The sequence below is a fragment of the Bombina bombina genome, chromosome 1 (assembly GCF_027579735.1).
Source record: "Bombina bombina isolate aBomBom1 chromosome 1, aBomBom1.pri, whole genome shotgun sequence".
Classification (NCBI taxonomy): Eukaryota; Metazoa; Chordata; class Amphibia; order Anura; family Bombinatoridae; genus Bombina; species Bombina bombina.
The window spans coordinates 78,042,923-78,062,090 of NC_069499.1; the positions used below are offsets into that span (position 1 = coordinate 78,042,923).

At 42.6% G+C, this 19,168-nt stretch overlaps 1 protein-coding gene across 1 annotated transcript in view; it reads left to right on the forward strand.

Moving 5' to 3' along the window:
* Positions 1 to 19,168, forward strand: part of SETD3 (SET domain containing 3, actin histidine methyltransferase) — a 400,546-nt gene that overhangs the window by 301,491 nt on the left and 79,887 nt on the right. Inside the window, exons 9-10 of the mRNA XM_053697484.1 lie at positions 7,188 to 7,262; positions 14,705 to 14,871. Of these exons, the coding sequence (XP_053553459.1) occupies positions 7,188 to 7,262; positions 14,705 to 14,871 (242 nt within the window). The remainder of the gene's footprint in view (positions 1 to 7,187; positions 7,263 to 14,704; positions 14,872 to 19,168) is intronic.

Below are 19,168 nucleotides of genomic sequence, written 5' to 3' on the forward strand. Positions count from 1 at the left end.
TTCAGGCCAATCTTGGATTTAAAGATCCTAAACAAATTCCTAAGAGTTCCATCGTTCAAAATGGAAACTATTCGGACAATCTTACCCATGATCCAAGAGGGTCAGTACATGACCACAGTGGATTTAAAGGATGCTTACCTTCACATACCGATTCACAAAGATCATTACCGGTATCTAAGGTTTGCCTTCTTAAACAGGCATTACCAGTTTGTAGCCCTTCCATTCGGATTGGCTACGGCTCCAAGAATCTTTACAAAGGTTCTGGGTGCCCTTCTGGCGGTACTAAGACCGCGAGGAATTTCGGTAGCTCCGTACCTAGACGACATTCTGATACAAGCTTCAAGCTTTCAAACTGCCAAGTCTCATACAGAGTTAGTTCTGGCATTTCTAAGGTCGCACGGATGGAAAGTGAACGAAAAGAAGAGTTCTCTCTTTCCTCTCACAAGAGTTCCATTCTTGGGGACTCTTATAGATTCTGTAGAAATGAAGATTTATCTGACAGAAGACAGATTAACAAAGCTTCTAAATGCATGCCGTGTCCTTCATTCCATTCAACTCCCGTCAGTAGCTCAATGCATGGAGGTGATCGGCTTAATGGTAGCAGCAATGGACATAGTTCCCTTTGCACGCCTACATCTCAGACCGCTGCAATTGTGCATGCTGAGTCAGTGGAATGGGGATTACTCAGATTTGTCCCCCACTCTGAATCTGGATCAAGAGACCAGAAACTCTCTTCTATGGTGGCTTTCTCGGCCACATCTGTCCAGGGGGATACCGTTCAGCAGGCCGGACTGGACAATTGTAACAACAGACGCCAGCCTTCTAGGTTGGGGCGCTGTCTGGAATTCTCTGAAGGCTCAGGGACAATGGAGTCAGGAGGAAAGTCTCCTGCCAATAAACATTCTGGAATTGAGAGCAGTTCTCAATGCCCTTCTAGCTTGGCCCCAGTTAAAGACTCGGGGGTTCATCAGGTTTCAGTCGGACAACATCACGACTGTAGCTTACATCAACCATCAAGGAGGGACAAGAAGCTCCCTAGCAATGATAGAAGTATCAAAGATAATTCGCTGGGCAGAGTCTCACTCTTGCCATCTGTCAGCAATCCACATCCCGGGAGTGGAGAACTGGGAGGCGGATTTCTTGAGTCGCCAGACTCTTCATCCGGGGGAGTGGGAACTTCATCCGGAGGTCTTTGCCCAAATACTTCAACGTTGGGGCAAACCAGAGATAGATCTCATGGCGTCTCGCCAGAACGCCAAACTTCCTCGCTACGGATCCAGATCCAGGGATCCGGGAGCGGTTCTGATAGATGCTTTGACAGCACCTTGGAACTTCAGGATGGCTTATGTGTTTCCACCCTTCCCGCTGCTTCCTCGATTGATTGCCAAAATCAAACAGGAGAAAGCATCAGTGATTCTAATAGCGCCTGCATGGCCGCGCAGGACTTGGTATGCAGATCTAGTGGACATGTCATCCTGTCCGCCTTGGTCTCTACCTCTAAGACAGGACCTTCTGATTCAGGGTCCATTCAAACATCAAAGTCTAACTTCTCTGAAGCTGACTGCTTGGAAATTGAACGCTTGATTTTATCAAAACGTGGTTTTTCTGAGTCGGTTATTGATACCCTGATACAGGCTAGGAAGCCTGTTACCAGAAAGATTTACCATAAAATATGGCGTAAATACCTATACTGGTGTGAATCCAAAGATTACTCCTGGAGTAAGGTTAGGATTCCTAGGATATTGTCTTTTCTACAAGAAGGTTTAGAAAAGGGTTTATCGGCTAGCTCATTAAAGGGACAGATTTCAGCTCTGTCCATCTTGTTTCACAGGCGTCTGTCAGAAAATTCAGACATCCAAGCCTTTTGTCAGGCTTTAACTAGGATCAAGCCTGTGTTTAAAACTGTTGCTCCGCCATGGAGTTTAAACTTAGTTCTTAACGTTTTACAGGGTGTTCCGTTTGAACCCCTTCATTCCATTGATATAAAATTGTTATCTTGGAAAGTTCTATTTTTAATGGCTATTTCCTCGGCTCGAAGAGTCTCTGAGTTATCAGCCCTACATTGTGATTCTCCTTATCTGATCTTTCACTCAGACAAGGTAGTTCTGCGTACTAAACCTGGGTTCTTACCTAAGGTAGTCACTAACAGGAATATCAATCAAGAGATTGTTGTTCCATCCTTGTGTCCAAATCCTTCTTCAAAGAAGGAACGTCTTCTACACAATCTGGATGTAGTTCGTGCCCTCAAGTTCTACTTGCAGGCAACTAAAGATTTTCGCCAAACTTCTTCCCTGTTTGTCGTTTATTCTGGACAGAGGAGAGGTCAAAAGGCTTCTGCTACCTCTCTCTCTTTTTGGCTTCGTAGCTTAATACGTTTAGCCTATGAGACTGCTGGACAGCAGCCTCCTGAAAGAATTACAGCTCATTCCACTAGAGCTGTGGCTTCCACTTGGGCCTTTAAGAATGAGGCCTCTGTTGAACAGATTTGCAAGGCTGCAACTTGGTCTTCGCTTCATACTTTTTCCAAATTTTACAAATTTGACACTTTTGCTTCTTCGGAGGCTATTTTTGGGAGAAAGGTTCTTCAGGCAGTGGTTCCTTCTGTATAATGAGCCTGCCTATCCCTCCCGTCATCCGTGTACTTTTGCTTTGGTATTGGTATCCCAGAAGTAATGATGACCCGTGGACTGATCACACATAACAGAAGAAAACATAATTTATGCTTACCTGATAAATTCCTTTCTTCTGTTGTGTGATCAGTCCACGGCCCGCCCTGTTTTTAAGGCAGGTGCATATTTTTTAAATTATAATTCAGTCACCACTACACCCTTGGTTTCTCCTTTCTCGTTGGTCTTTGGTCGAATGACTGGAGGTGACGTAGAGGGGAGGAGCTATATAGCAACTCTGCTGGGTGAATCCTCTTGCACTTCCTGTAGGGGAGCAGATAATATCCCAGAAGTAATGATGACCCGTGGACTGATCACACAACAGAAGAAAGGAATTTATCAGGTAAGCATAAATTATGTTTTCGCTGGGCAGAGTCTCACTCTTGCCACCTGTCAGCAATCCACATCCCGGGAGTGGAGAACTGGGAGGCGGATTTCTTGAGTCGCCAGACGTTTCATCCGGGGGAGTGGGAACTTCATCCGGAGGTCTTTGCCCAAATACTTCGACGTTGGGGCAAACCAGATATAGATCTCATGGCGTCTCGCCAGAACGCCAAACTTCCTCGCTACGGATCCAGATCCAGGGATCCGGGAGCGGTTCTGATAGATGCTTTGACAGCACCTTGGAACTTCAGGATGGCTTATGTGTTTCCACCCTTCCCGCTGCTTCCTCGATTGATTGCCAAAATCAAACAGGAGAGAGCATCAGTGATTCTAATAGCACCTGCATGGCCACGCAGGACTTGGTATGCAGATCTAGTGGACATGTCATCCTGTCCGCCTTGGTCTCTACCTCTAAGACAGGACCTTCTGATACAGGGTCCATTCAAACATCAAAATCTAACTTCTCTGAAGCTGACTGCTTGGAAATTGAACGCTTGATTTTATCAAAACGTGGTTTTTCTGAGTCGGTTATTGATACCCTGATACAGGCTAGGAAGCCTGTTACCAGAAAGATTTACCATAAAATATGGCGTAAATACCTATACTGGTGTGAATCCAAAGATTACTCCTGGAGTAAGGTTAGGATTCCTAGGATATTGTCCTTTCTACAAGAAGGTTTAGAAAAGGGTTTATCGGCTAGCTCATTAAAGGGACAGATCTCAGCTCTGTCCATCTTGTTACACAAGCGTCTGTCAGAAAATCCAGACGTCCAGGCATTTTGTCAGGCTTTAGCTAGGATCAAGCCTGTGTTTAAAACTGTTGCTCCGCCATGGAGTTTAAACTTAGTTCTTAACGTTTTACAGGGTGTTCCGTTCGAACCCCTTCATTCCATTGATATAAAATTGTTATCTTGGAAAGTTCTATTTTTAATGGCTATTTCCTCGGCTCGAAGAGTCTCTGAATTATCAGCCTTACATTGTGATTCTCCTTATCTGATCTTTCACTCAGACAAGGTAGTTCTGCGTACTAAACCTGGGTTCTTACCTAAGGTAGTCACTAACAGGAATATCAATCAAGAGATTGTTGTTCCATCCTTGTGTCCAAATCCTTCTTCAAAGAAGGAACGTCTTCTACACAATCTGGATGTAGTTCGTGCCCTCAAGTTCTACTTGCAGGCAACTAAGGATTTTCGACAAACGTCTTCCCTGTTTGTCGTGTACTCTGGTCAGAGGAGAGGTCATAAGGCTTCGGCTACCTCTCTCTCCTTCTGGCTTCGTAGCATAATTCGTTTAGCCTATGAGACTGCTGGACAGCAGCCTCCTGAAAGAATTACAGCTCATTCTACTAGAGCTGTGGCTTCCACTTGGGCCTTTAAGAATGAGGCCTCTGTTGAACAGATTTGCAAGGCTGCAACTTGGTCTTCGCTTCATACTTTTTCCAAATTTTACAAATTTGACACTTTTGCTTCTTCGGAGGCTATTTTTGGGAGAAAGGTTCTTCAGGCAGTGGTTCCTTCTGTATAATGAGCCTGCCTATCCCTCCCGTCATCCGTGTACTTTTGCTTTGGTATTGGTATCCCAGAAGTAATGATGACCCGTGGACTGATCACACATAACAGAAGAAAACATAATTTATGCTTACCTGATAAATTCCTTTCTTCTGTTGTGTGATCAGTCCACGGCCCGCCCTGTTTTTTAAGGCAGGTAAATATTTTTTAAATTATAATCCAGTCACCACTACACCCTTGGCTTCTCCTTTCTCGTTGGTCTTTGGTCGAATGACTGGAGGTGACGTAGAGGGGAGGAGCTATATAGCAACTCTGCTGGGTGAATCCTCTTGCACTTCCTGTAGGGGAGCAGATAATATCCCAGAAGTAATGATGACCCGTGGACTGATCACACAACAGAAGAAAGGAATTTATCAGGTAAGCATAAATTATGTTTTCTGTATATATGACACGCTGTATTTAAAGGGCCATGATACCCACATTTTTTCTTTCATGATTTAGAAAGAGAATGCATTTTTAAACATCTTTCTAATTTACTTCTATTATCTAATTTGTTTTATTCTCTTGATAACTATATTCCATTAAACTTTTGACACTGTTGGAGTAAGTTCAGTGAGTGCTTCTTTTCTACATTTCTGCAATTAACTTCATAGCACCCTGACAAGTTGCAAGAGTTGGTGAGAGTGCATTTACACCAATTTTCTTCATTCATTAATATTATGGGGGGAAATAAAACAGAAATTTAAAATCCTCCATGTCTCAAAATGAAATCAATGTAAATATTTGCATAGGAAATTAGCACATCTAGGCAAGAATCCCCACTTGCTTTTCCCCACAAATACCTCATATACAATGTTACCAATGCACAAGAGAATTCTGGGAAAGTTATGCAAATTAGATATGCAAATTCTCAAAATACTGTTTTAACACCGCTATTCTTTTAACAGGATTATTTCTGATTGGCAGACCAAGGTATTGATCTAGGCCCATTTTGGTATATTTCATGCCACCATGTCACCGCCAAATGCCATCAAAAAAAAAAAATGTGGTAATTTTTTAACAAACTTTGGGTTTCTCGCAGAAATTATTTACATACTGCTTGTGCAATCGTGGCACAAATGTTTGTAAACGTTTCTCTGGCATCCCCTTTGTTCAGAAATATAAGACATATATGGCTTTGTAAAACGCCATCTTAGGTACTGGCAGACAGTCTGCTGGTATGAAAAAATAAGGCTTTTTTATATATATATTTCACCAGTGTAGGATCTCCCCCCCCCCCCCCCCCCCCTTACCTCCAAAACAGCTCTCTAAACCTCCCCCTCTGTTAGGTGCCATCTAAGGTACTGGGAGCTGCCTGCCAGTACTTATAAAACAGTTGTTGGGCCGGCTCGTAAACTTGCATTCCTGCGTTTCCAAATAAAGATACCAAGAGAACAAAGAAAAATTGATATAAAGTAGTAAATTAGAAAGTTTCTTAAAATTGCATGCTCCATCTGAATCAAGAAAGAAACAAATTTGGGTTCAGTAATCCCTTTAATTTTGATTAGACTGTCCCTTTAATCCATTCCTCAGCATAGGAGTTTCTTCCACGTAGAACATTTTTATTATGTGGACCACACAAAATTATATATATCTGCAGTTAGGTGCATGGGAAAGCTCTGCAGGGCTGCATTGTGGGGCCTTGTGCTCGATTAACTGTTTTTAAATGGACCTTGTAGCAACGTCATTAAAATGCCAAAAAACTTAGACTTTTTATATAAATGCTCTGAAGTGTTTGAATAGATATTCCCTACTTGTATGGTTTGTGTTGTACCTTGCCATATTCCTCAAAGGAAATATAAGCTAGGATGTAATGTAACCATTATTTTAATGCTCTCCAAAAAAAGCATAACTTGTGTTAGTACCTCGTTCACTATATCTTCTTTGTTTCAGTGCAAAATAATAGATCGCAGTAGGGTTTACCTTTTTTTTTAGAAGGAATTTTGGAAGTGATTGGTTGAATTTAAACTAAACTCTATTCTGGCACTTTTTTTTTTTATTTATAAGAAGGCAGGGCTGATGCAGCCAATCTGAGCTTGCATCGGCTGAGTGACTGTGTTTTAGGGAAAAGCATGTGCCAGGTGATTCAATCTGTGTTCGGCAAGACTGCGTGCTCCCAGTGGCTAGGACTCTGCATGTGTGCGGGGGCACCTTAGTATCACCCATGGAAATAAGCAGCTTCAGAAATGCTTTTCCATAGGTCAGAATCGCTCAAGTGATACAGCCTCTGTTGTGCATAGTTTCCCTTTATAAAACAAAGTATGAAACCAAAATATTAGATGACCTTCTTTACCTTGTTAATTTATTTTGTGCTCTGTACCAAGCAATTTTTTTCACAGCTTAGACTGAATCCTGAGTCTTCATCCAAGTAAGCAGGTGTGGAATGGGGATACAGTTTATTCACAAGTATTTGTTATCCTCAGTAGGTTTCATAAAATATTCAAGTCCAAACCTGTCACGTCAGGTGGAAAGAGCATCTCACTGAATGATTTTTCATTAATGTTTTATGCTTTCTAAAGAGACAAACTTGCTCCAGGTAAAATAGTGTCTAATGAGTTTTAATCTTTATTCATTACATTTTCCTTGGTTAGATAACTACTGGATACAATTTAGAAGATGACCGCTGCGAGTGTGTAGCATTGCAGGACTTTAAGGAAGGAGAACAGGTAAGAACAATCTCTGATCATTTGTATTGTGCTGTAAAAAGACATTTACTGCCAAAGTGTTCCACGTATATCTATATGCAATAATATACCAGCCGGGTGACATTACAAAGTATCTGGGTGGGGCAGTGCAATAATTTAAAATATAATAACATTTCTTCTGTTATGTGTGATCAGTCCACGGGTCATCATTACTTCTGGGATATAACTCCTCCCCAACAGGAAATGCAAGAGGATTCACCCAGCAGAGCTGCATATAGCTCCTCCCCTCTACGTCACTCCCAGTCATTCTCTTGCACCCAGCAACTAGATAGGATGTGTGAGAGGACTATGGTGATTATACTTAGTTTTTATAACTTCAATCAAAAGTTTGTTATTTTACAATAGCACCGGAGCGTGTTATTGCCTCTCTGGCAGAGTTTGAAGAAGAATCTACCAGAGTTTTTACTATGATTTTAACCGGAGTAGTTAAGATCATATTGCTGTTTCTCGGCCATCTGAGGGAGGTAAAAGCTTCAGATCAGGGGACAGCGGGCAGATGAATCTGCATTGAGGTATGTAGCAGTTTTTATTTTCTGAATGGAATTGATGAGAAAATCCTGCCATACCGTTATAATGACATGTATGTATACTCTACACTTCAGTATTCTGGGGATGGTATTTCACCGGAATTACTCTGTTAAAAGTACATTAAACCTTTTAATAGGTATTTATTATGTTAAACGTTTTTGCTGGAATGTAGAATCGTTTGCATTTTCTGAGGTACTGAGTGAATAAATATTTGGGCATTATTTTTCCACTTGGCAGTTGCTTGTTTTAATTGTGACAGTTTCGTTTCTCTCTCACTGCTGTGTGTGAGGGGGAAGGGCCGTTTTTGGCGCTCTTTGCTACGCATCAAAAAATTCCAGTCAGTTACTCTTGTATTTCCTGCATGATCCGGTTCATCTCTAACAGATCTCAGGGGTCTTCAAACTTCTTTGGAGGGAGGTAGATTCTCTCAGCAGAGCTGTGAGACTTATATATTGACTGTGATTAAAAACGTTGCTCTGTAATTTTTATGTTTCAAATTTAATTATTGTTACTTTACTAATGGGAACAAACCTTTGCTAAAAGTTGTGTTGTTTTTAAGGATTGATGCTATAACTGTCTTTCAGTTCATTATTTCAACTGTCATTTAATCGTTTAGTGCTCTTTGAGGCACAGTACGTTTTTGTTAAATAAGATTGTAACCAAGTTGCAAGTTTATTGCTAGTGTGTTAAACATGTCTGATTCAGAGGAAGATATCTGTGTCATTTGTTCCAATGCCAAGGTGGAGCCCAATAGAAATTTATGTACTAACTGTATTGATGCTACTTTAAATAAAAGCCAATCTGTACAAATTGAACAAATTTCACCAAACAGCGAGGGGAGAGTTATGCCGACTAACTCGCCTCACGTGTCAGTACCTGCATCTCCCGCCCGGGAGGTGCGTGATATTATGGCGCCTAGTACATCTGGGCGGCCATTACAGATAACATTACAAGATATGGCTACTGTTATGACTGAAGTTTTGGCTAAATTACCAGAACTAAGAGGCAAGCGTGATCACTCTGGGGTGAGAACAGAGTGCGCTGATAATACTAGGGCCATGTCTGATACTGCGTCACAGCTTGCAGAACATGAGGACGGAGAGCTTCATTCTGTGGGTGATGGTTCTGATCCAAACAGATTGGATTCAGATATTTCAAATTTTAAATTTAAATTGGAGAACCTCCGTGTATTACTAGGGGAGGTTTTAGCGGCTCTTAATGATTGTAACACTGTTGCAATACCAGAAAAATTGTGTAGGTTGGATAAATACTTTGCGGTACCGGCGAGTACTGACGTTTTTCCTATACCTAAGAGACTAACTGAAATTGTTACTAAGGAGTGGGATAGACCCGGTGTGCCGTTCTCACCCCCTCCAATATTTAGAAAGATGTTTCCAATAGACGCCACCACACGGGACTTATGGCAAACGGTCCCTAAGGTGGAGGGAGCAGTTTCTACTTTAGCTAAGCGTACCACTATCCCGGTGGAGGATAGCTGTGCTTTCTCAGATCCAATGGATAAAAAATTAGAGGGTTACCTTAAGAAAATGTTTGTTCAACAAGGTTTTATATTGCAACCCCTTGCATGCATCGCGCCGATTACGGCTGCGGCAGCATTTTGGATTGAGTCTCTGGAAGAGAACCTTAGTTCAGCTACGCTGGACGACATTACGGACAGGCTTAGAGTCCTTAAACTAGCTAATTCATTCATTTCGGAGGCCGTAGTACATTTAACCAAACTTACGGCTAAGAACTCAGGATTCGCCATTCAGGCACGTAGGGCGCTGTGGCTAAAATCCTGGTCAGCTGATGTAACTTCTAAGTCCAAATTACTTAATATACCTTTCAAGGGGCAAACTTTATTTGGGCCCGGTTTGAAAGAAATTATCGCTGACATTACAGGAGGTAAGGGCCACGCCCTGCCTCAAGACAAAGCCAAAGCTAAGGCTAGACAGTCTAATTTTCGTCCCTTTCGGAATTTCAAAGCAGGAGCAGCATCAACTTCCACTGCACCAAAACAGGAAGGAGCTGTTGCTCGTTACAGACAAGGCTGGAAACCTAACCAGTCCTGGAACAAGGGCAAGCAGGCCAGGAAACCTGCTGCTGCCCCAAAGACAGCATGAACCGAGGGCCCCCGATCCGGGACCGGATCTAGTGGGGGGCAGACTCTCTCTCTTCGCCCAGGCCTGGGCAAGAGATGTTCAGGATCCCTGGGCGCTAGAGATCATATCTCAGGGATACCTTCTAGACTTCAAATTCTCTCCCCCAAGAGGGAGATTTCATCTGTCAAGGTTGTCAACAAACCAGATAAAGAAAGAAGCGTTTCTACGCTGTGTACAAGATCTGTTATTAATGGGAGTGATCCATCCGGTTCCGCGGTCGGAACAAGGACAAGGGTTTTACTCAAACCTGTTTGTGGTTCCCAAAAAAGAGGGAACTTTCAGGCCAATCTTGGATTTAAAGATCCTAAACAAATTCCTAAGAGTTCCATCGTTCAAAATGGAAACTATTCGGACAGTCTTACCCATGATCCAAAAGGGTCAGTACATGACCACAGTGGATTTAAAGGATGCTTACCTTCACATACCGATTCACAAAGATCATTACCGGTATCTAAGGTTTGCCTTCTTAGACAGGCATTACCAGTTTGTAGCTCTTCCATTCGGATTGGCTACGGCTCCAAGAATCTTCACAAAGGTTCTGGGTGCCCTTCTGGCGGTACTAAGACCGCGAGGAATTTCGGTAGCTCCGTACCTAGACGACATTCTGATACAAGCTTCAAGCTTTCAAACTGCCAAGTCTCATACAGAGTTAGTTCTGGCATTTCTAAGGTCGCATGGATGGAAAGTGAACGAAAAGAAGAGTTCTCTTTTTCCTCTCACAAGAGTTCCATTCTTGGGGACTCTTATAGATTCTGTAGAAATGAAGATTTATCTGACAGAAGACAGATTAACAAAGCTTCTAAATGCATGCCGTGTCCTTCATTCCATTCAACTCCCGTCAGTAGCTCAATGCATGGAGGTGATCGGCTTAATGGTAGCAGCAATGGACATAGTACCCTTTGCACGTCTACATCTCAGACCGCTGCAATTGTGCATGCTGAGTCAGTGGAATGGGGATTACTCAGACTTGTCCCTTACTCTGAATCTGGATCAAGAGACCAGAAACTCTCTTCTATGGTGGCTTTCTCGGCCACATCTGTCCAGGGGGATGCCATTCAGCAGGCCGGACTGGACAATTGTAACAACAGACGCCAGCCTACTAGGTTGGGGCGCTGTCTGGAATTCTCTGAAGGCTCAGGGACAATGGAATCAGGAGGAAAGTCTCCTGCCAATAAACATTCTGGAATTAAGAGCAGTTCTCCATGCCCTTCTGGCTTGGCCCCAGTTAAAAACTCGGGGGTTTATCAGGTTTCAGTCGGACAACATCACGACTGTAGCTTACATCAACCATCAAGGAGGGACAAGAAGCTCCCTAGCAATGATGGAAGTATCAAAGATAATTCGCTGGGCAGAGTCTCACTCTTGCCACCTGTCAGCAATCCACATCCCGGGAGTGGAGAACTGGGAGGCGGATTTCTTGAGTCGCCAGACTTTTCATCCGGGGGAGTGGGAACTTCATCCGGAGGTCTTTGCCCAAATACTTCGACGTTGGGGCAAACCAGAGATAGATCTCATGGCGTCTCGCCAGAACGCCAAACTTCCTCGCTACGGGTCCAGATCCAGGGATCCGGGAGCGGTTCTGATAGATGCCTTGACAGCACCTTGGGACTTCGGGATGGCTTATGTGTTTCCACCCTTCCCGCTGCTTCCTCGATTGATTGCCAAAATCAAACAGGAGAGAGCATCAGTGATTCTAATAGCGCCTGCATGGCCACGCAGGACTTGGTATGCAGATCTAGTGGACATGTCATCCTGTCCGCCTTGGTCTCTACCTCTAAGACAGGACCTTCTGATACAGGGTCCATTCAAACATCAAAATCTAACTTCTCTGAAGCTGACTGCTTGGAAATTGAACGCTTGATTTTATCAAAACGTGGTTTTTCTGAGTCGGTTATTGATACCCTGATACAGGCTAGGAAGCCTGTCACCAGAAGGATTTACCATAAGATATGGCGTAAATACCTATACTGGTGCGAATCCAAAGGTTACTCCTGGAGTAAGGTTAGGATTCCTAGGATATTGTCCTTTCTACAAGAAGGTTTAGAAAAGGGTTTATCGGCTAGCTCATTAAAGGGACAGATCTCAGCTCTGTCCATCTTGTTACACAGGCGTCTGTCAGAAAATCCAGACGTCCAGGCCTTTTGTCAGGCTTTAGCTAGGATCAAGCCTGTGTTTAAAACTGTTGCTCCGCCATGGAGTTTAAACTTAGTTCTTAACGTTTTACAGGGTGTTCCGTTTGAACCCCTTCATTCCATTGATATAAAATTGTTATCTTGGAAAGTTCTGTTTTTAATGGCTATTTCCTCGGCTCGAAGAGTCTCTGAGTTATCAGCCTTACATTGTGATTCTCCTTATCTGATTTTTCACTCAGACAAGGTAGTTCTGCGTACTAAACCTGGGTTCTTACCTAAGGTAGTCACTAACAGGAATATCAATCAAGAGATTGTTGTTCCATCCTTGTGTCCAAATCCTTCTTCAAAGAAGGAACGTCTTCTACACAATCTGGATGTAGTTCGTGCCCTCAAGTTCTACTTGCAGGCAACTAAGGATTTTCGACAAACGTCTTCCCTGTTTGTCGTGTATTCTGGTCAGAGGAGAGGTCATAAGGCTTCGGCTACCTCTCTCTCCTTCTGGCTTCGTAGCATAATTCGTTTAGCCTATGAGACTGCTGGACAGCAGCCTCCTGAAAGAATTACAGCTCATTCTACTAGAGCTGTGGCTTCCACTTGGGCCTTTAAGAATGAGGCCTCTGTTGAACAGATTTGCAAGGCTGCAACTTGGTCTTCGCTTCATACTTTTTCCAAATTTTACAAATTTGACACTTTTGCTTCTTCGGAGGCTATTTTTGGGAGAAAGGTTCTTCAGGCAGTGGTTCCTTCTGTATAATGAGCCTGCCTATCCCTCCCGTCATCCGTGTACTTTTGCTTTGGTATTGGTATCCCAGAAGTAATGATGACCCGTGGACTGATCACACATAACAGAAGAAAACATAATTTATGCTTACCTGATAAATTCCTTTCTTCTGTTGTGTGATCAGTCCACGGCCCGCCCTGTTTTAAGGCAGGTAAATATCTTTTAAATTATACTCCAGTCACCACTTCACCCTTGGTTTCTCCTTTCTCGTTGATTCTTGGTCGAATGACTGGGAGTGACGTAGAGGGGAGGAGCTATATGCAGCTCTGCTGGGTGAATCCTCTTGCATTTCCTGTTGGGGAGGAGTTATATCCCAGAAGTAATGATGACCCGTGGACTGATCACACAACAGAAGAAAGGAATTTATCAGGTAAGCATAAATTATGTTTTTCTGTTTTTTATAAACAGTCAGCACCAGAATGTGTGTTGTTTTAAAAGATAGACAATCCCTTAATTACCCATTCCCCAGTTTTACATAACTAACACAGTTCTAATAAACGTTTTATCTCGGTAATTACCTTGTATCTAAGCCTCATCAGGCTGCCCCCTTATTTCAGTACTTTTGACAGACTTGTGTTTTAGCCAGTCATTGCTCACTCCTTGTTAAATTCCGGTGCATGAGCTCAATATTATCTATATGAAACACATGAACTAACGCTCTCTAGTGGTGAAAAACTGTCAAAATGCATTTAGATAAGAGGTGGGCTTCTAGGTCTAATAAATTAGCATATGAACCTCCTAGGTTTAGCTTTCCACTAAGAATACCAAGAGTTGTTTAAAATGACACGCCCTATTTGAATCATGAGTTTTTTGGGGGTTTTTGGACTTGACTGTCTTTTTAAAGGACCAGTCAACACATTAGATTTGCATAATCAACAAATCAAGATAACAAGACAATGCAATAGCACTTAGTCTGAACTTCAAATGAGTAGTAGTTTATTTTATAACAAATTTCAAAGTTATGTATATTTCCACTCCCCTTGTACCACGTGATAGCAATCAGCCAATCACAAATGCATATACATATAGTCGGTGAATTCTTGCACATGCTCAGTAGGATCTGGTGACTCAAAAAGTGTAAATATAAAAGACACTGCACATTTTTTTGTAATGGAAGTAAATTGAAAAGTTGTTTAAAATGACATGCTGTATCTGAATCATGAAAATTTAATTTAACCTTGGGTGTCCCTTTAAGCTATCAAAGGCACAAATTAATTGAATAATTTAACAAATTGATTTAATGATAATTTGTGCAACAAACATTGTAAACAATTAATATTCCCTACTCTTTGGTTAATATTTGCTTTAATTTAACAGGGTGGTCAGTAAATTCAGCTGGTTGCCCTGCAGTGAACACTAAAACAAATACTAAACAACATCGAATTTCAAAACAAAAACAATTGTTTGATTGTTAAGAATATCTGTCAAGCATTATTCTTTGCCGCTTTTAATATAAAACATTTTATAATGTAATTCTTATTGCTGTACATGTGAGAATGAGAACTAAAAAGATAAAAACATTTGGTTTACGCTGTAAGTTTTTATGTAGTTTAATAGACGGTTTTCCTTGATGCAACCATCTATGGCGTTTAAAAGACAGACTGTTGGTGCATTATCTGCACAATAATTTTTATGGGGTGGGAGGCAGATAATTGTTATTTTGCTATCACAGTTGGATAAACATAGCTGCAGGGAGTTCTAATTTTATTCCAGACCTTTTAGTGAAAGTCTATTCCTTTTTTGTACTGCTGTTTGTTACGTGAACTTGGAACGCATCTTTTGTGCTTGCTCACCCTCCAGATTTACATTTTTTATGGCACCCGATCAAATGCTGAGTTTGTGATCCATAACGGCTTCTTCTTTGAAAATAACTTGCATGACCGAGTGAAAATAAAGCTGGGCGTCAGTAAGAGCGACAGGCTGTATGCCATGAAGGCCGAAGTCCTAGCCCGGGCTGGCATCCCAACGTAAGTGGCACATACTGCTGTCTCTTTTTTTTATTTGGCATCTTGGGAAGTCTCCTATTACAACAAGCCTTGCAATTGGCACAATCTTTTAGCTAAGCCATTGAGTGATCTCAACCAATAACATTGTTGCTGGACTGTTCTTAAGAAAATAAAATGCATTCTTTCAAAGTTCCATTTAAAATGACTTTATTATATATATTTTTTTTAAAACTAGTCCAAATGGGTATAACAAAAACATTAAACTAAAAGCATAATAAATGTATGGATAACAGAAACTGTTGTTTTGTGTTGGCTAATGGCATATCACACCTGTATGATACAGCTACATTAAATGTTTATTTATGTGTACATCTCATCTATCGCCTATATATCATCATCTCTATCATCTGTCTATCTCCATCTACTGTAATTTAAGCCTAAAAATAAATTCTGATAATTTAAAATGCACATGGCAGGTTTCACAAGCCTAACCCTGCTACATATTTGTCCCCAATTGGCTTCAGCAAAGATGATTAGATAAGGTGCTGCAAAAAAAATTAAGTTTTCTAACATAATTATTGTGGCTATCCTTGTCTGCTCCAGTAACAAGTCTAGCTTTGCTCCTCCTGGATTTGTTGGTAGAGTTTGCCTATTGAAATAAAAACTCAAATTATGCTTACCTGATGATAATTTTCTTTTCTTCTGACGAGGAGAGTCCACACCTGCATTGATTACTTTTGGGAATTACAGAACCTGGCCACCAGGAGGAGGCAAAGACACCCCAGCCAAAGGCTTAAATACCTCCCCCACTTCCCTCATCGCCCAGTCATTCTGCCGAGGGAACAAGGAACAGTAGGAGAAATATCAGGGTGAAAAATAAAAATTAAATTTACGGCCGCCCCAAGAAAAAAAATGCGGGTGGGGAGCTGTGGACTCTTCCCGTCAGAAGAAAAGAAAATTATCAGGTAAACATAATTTGAGTTTTTCTTCTTAAACGGGGAGAGTCCACAGCTGCAAATGTAGACCCCCCTCCCTTACATAGAGTGCAAACTCGCACTCAGGATGGAGTGACCGAGGGATAAAAACCACCCCCGTGAGGCGCTAAAAAACAGCACCATAACATCTTATTATGCTCCAAATGAAACCACAGGCTTCCCTCTGTGAAAGAGGTCTAATCGGACGCAAGTCGCCAACACTAGCTAATTAAAGGCTAGTAGACAGCACCAGGACTCTCACAGAGGAAAAACTCCAAGAAATGCAGAGCAATTCCTTCCCAAAAAACATGGACGTAAGGATAGTACCCAAAAGCCAGCAGTGGAAAGCGGCTACCTGCTCAGCTAAGGAAACTCAGCGAAGCCTCCCACCCAAGGGAGGTCCACAAAACCTATTGATGATACGCGGTCAAGGTACAACAGAGCAGACGGAACCACTTTGAGGCAAAAGGACCCAGCACCAAGCGACTGGCAATGTCTGAAAGGACAAGGGAATTAAAAAATTCCTCGAACCACCCTCAGGAAAGAAAAGGATGGGAACCCCAACCAGCTCCCTTTCCGATGGGAAGAAAAAGGCCAGAGTTTCACGAAACAGATGACCAGAAAACCAGCCCCAAGAAGGGAAAAAAGAGGCACAAACAACCTCGACCCATTAAGGAAGAGGTATCGTCGCCCATGGATTCAAAAAAGGACAATCCAAGAAAAAATAACAATAGAGGAGACGAATAATCACCACCTAAACCTTGTACCACAGATTTTCAAGAAATCTGAACTTCCAAGAGAAAATGCTAGTTCCCGAACCAAAGTCAGGAACCCCCAAAGCAAGCCTTGGCAGGATCCAAGCTCAGTAACCCCAGCCAGCCATCAGGAATAGGACATTAAGGACTGAGCAAAATCCCCTCTGATGCCCAACCCAAAGGAATAAACAAGGACTGGCCTAACGTCTAGGTACGAAAGGGCCTCCTATAACAAACAAAACCAAGAAAGCAAACTCTTCATCAGAGTAAGCAACTCAGCACCCCAACCAGGTTAGCCGGTTACAACGGGTACCAAGTGGTAGATACGGAACTCAAGGAACAAAAACTAGTGCCCGACCAGGACCAGCCCTGGTACCTAGGGCACCCTATAACTTGTCCAATGCTACAGAAAAGTTGTAGCCCTAGAAGGGAAAGGCAAAATAAACTATAGACATAACAATGTCCTAACATTATTTATTTAACTTCCGCGGAAGTGTCAGAAAGCGACCACAATATCGCTAGTATCAAATCCTAGAGAAATTTTTTTTTCTAAAAGGAAAAACTATAAAAGACATGAGCTTTTTCAAAATAAAATAAAATACATCCTAACCGGATCAAAGTAAATGAGGGCAGCACCTGCAGGTGAACGCCCAAGAAGAATGACACACCAACAGGACCAGCCGGTCAGAGACCCAATTCTTCCGAAGGTCTGAAATGCAATAAGATCCCTCCAAAAAAGAAAAAATGGAGACAAGGAGATTGACTTTATCTCCCTTCGTCTAACCCTGCTTGCCGTTTGGAACGGAAGACCGAGAATCCATCAACCAATTAGGACTGGGATCCTCCAGCACTGCCAAAACATGCCTCCGCAGGACGCAAAGGCACGCCAGTCTATAACGAAAGGCAAGACTTACCTCCGCCGGTGGCAACTGATGACCCTGGCCCCGAAGGTTGGACCCCTGAAGCGTCAGAGGATACCGCTTCCCCAGTGGGCTGATCTGATCCCAACGATCCCACGCCTGACGAGCCCTGGTTTACGGAACACGGACAGTATCCTGGAAGATGTAAATGCGCCAACGCCATAGATATGGCCATAGAGAACCATGCCGTAACCTCTGGAGGAAACAAGCTGCCTTCCGGAGAAGGGGTAACGGGATTTGGGACACCTGCATGCGTAGCAAGAGAAGGTTCTGGGGCGTGTGCCTAGCGGGATATGGGATCCTCAGGGCTTGGCGGACTCTAACTTCCCCGAAACGGGAGACAGGAGCACTCTAAAGCAGCATTCGGAACATAACTGATGGGCATGGATTACCCGGGCCATTTCATACTCTTCGCAAGAAGAATTTGAATTGGAGACATCCGTCTCCTCAGAATCCTGCATAAGTTGGTTATCGAAATTATGGATAAAAAATAAACGGCACCTTACACCCCCAATGGCTGGGGCACTCGCCACCTCCTATGACCCAGACAACTAGCAAAACAGACTCTCTGCGTCGCCACCCCGTCAGGAATACGGAAATGGAGAACAGAAAACGTGACCACGTCTGGTCACAAGGTGTACTGTGCAGGCCCAGGAAAAGTGCGATAGTCCACAAGGACCGTGCGGCCTGACAAAAAGGCTGGTATGTTCCAAAATAGCCACAAGCCCAAGCATCACTACACATTAGCAGACAGATGATTCATTAACCACCCCCTCAGGAGATATTAACCCTTGATTGCATAAAGATAAATGGAGTCTCACTGAGACCCTCTCTTCCTTTACATTACATTCTCATATTGAAAGTAAAATGAAACGATCTTACCAGAATCTACACCGTGGAACAGGAACACGGCCCCTCAAGTGTGACAGATAGTAGCATCGTTTCTGACATGGACTTGAGTGAAGAAAGCAGGCAGCAAAACTCGTCAACGCTGATTGCCTATGGAGCTGTTAATGAGTCAGGATGTTTTCGCAGAAAGACTCTTCCTGCATCTCCGGACTCTAACTTTCATCCAAGCTCTCACTGAGAGGCTGACAGGACTACTTAAAACTCCAGTCCCATTCCGAAGAGTACTACCCTCCATAAGAGACTCTGAATCTTCTGACACTTCTCTGCCAACCTCCTGTGACAAAAAAGCCAAAGAATGACTGGGGGATGAGGGAAGTGGGGGAGGTATTTAAGCCTTTGGCTGGGGTGTCTTTGCCTCCTCCTGGGGCCAGGTTCTGTATTTCCCAAAAGTAATAAATGCAGCTGTGGACTCTCCCCTTTTAGGAAGAAAAAGCATTGGGTGTTAATGCATTCCAAACATTTTCAAACATACCTAGTATATTTATTGCAAGGCTGTAGAAACATTTTATAACTGCAAGTCCCTTTTAAGTGAGATAATTCTGTCTTTTTTGCAAACTGTATTTTTTCTTTACCCAGAAACTATCCTGGCCTTGAAGCAGTTACTTCACTCTCCTATAGATTGCAGAGGGACAGCCAAAGCTTTTCTTTTACTGAAAGTACAGCTTGTGCCATCACTATGCATGTGAATAAAGTGTTCTGTTGAGGGGATAAGATTAGTAAATGATGCATAGATCACATATAGATACTGACACAGGCATTG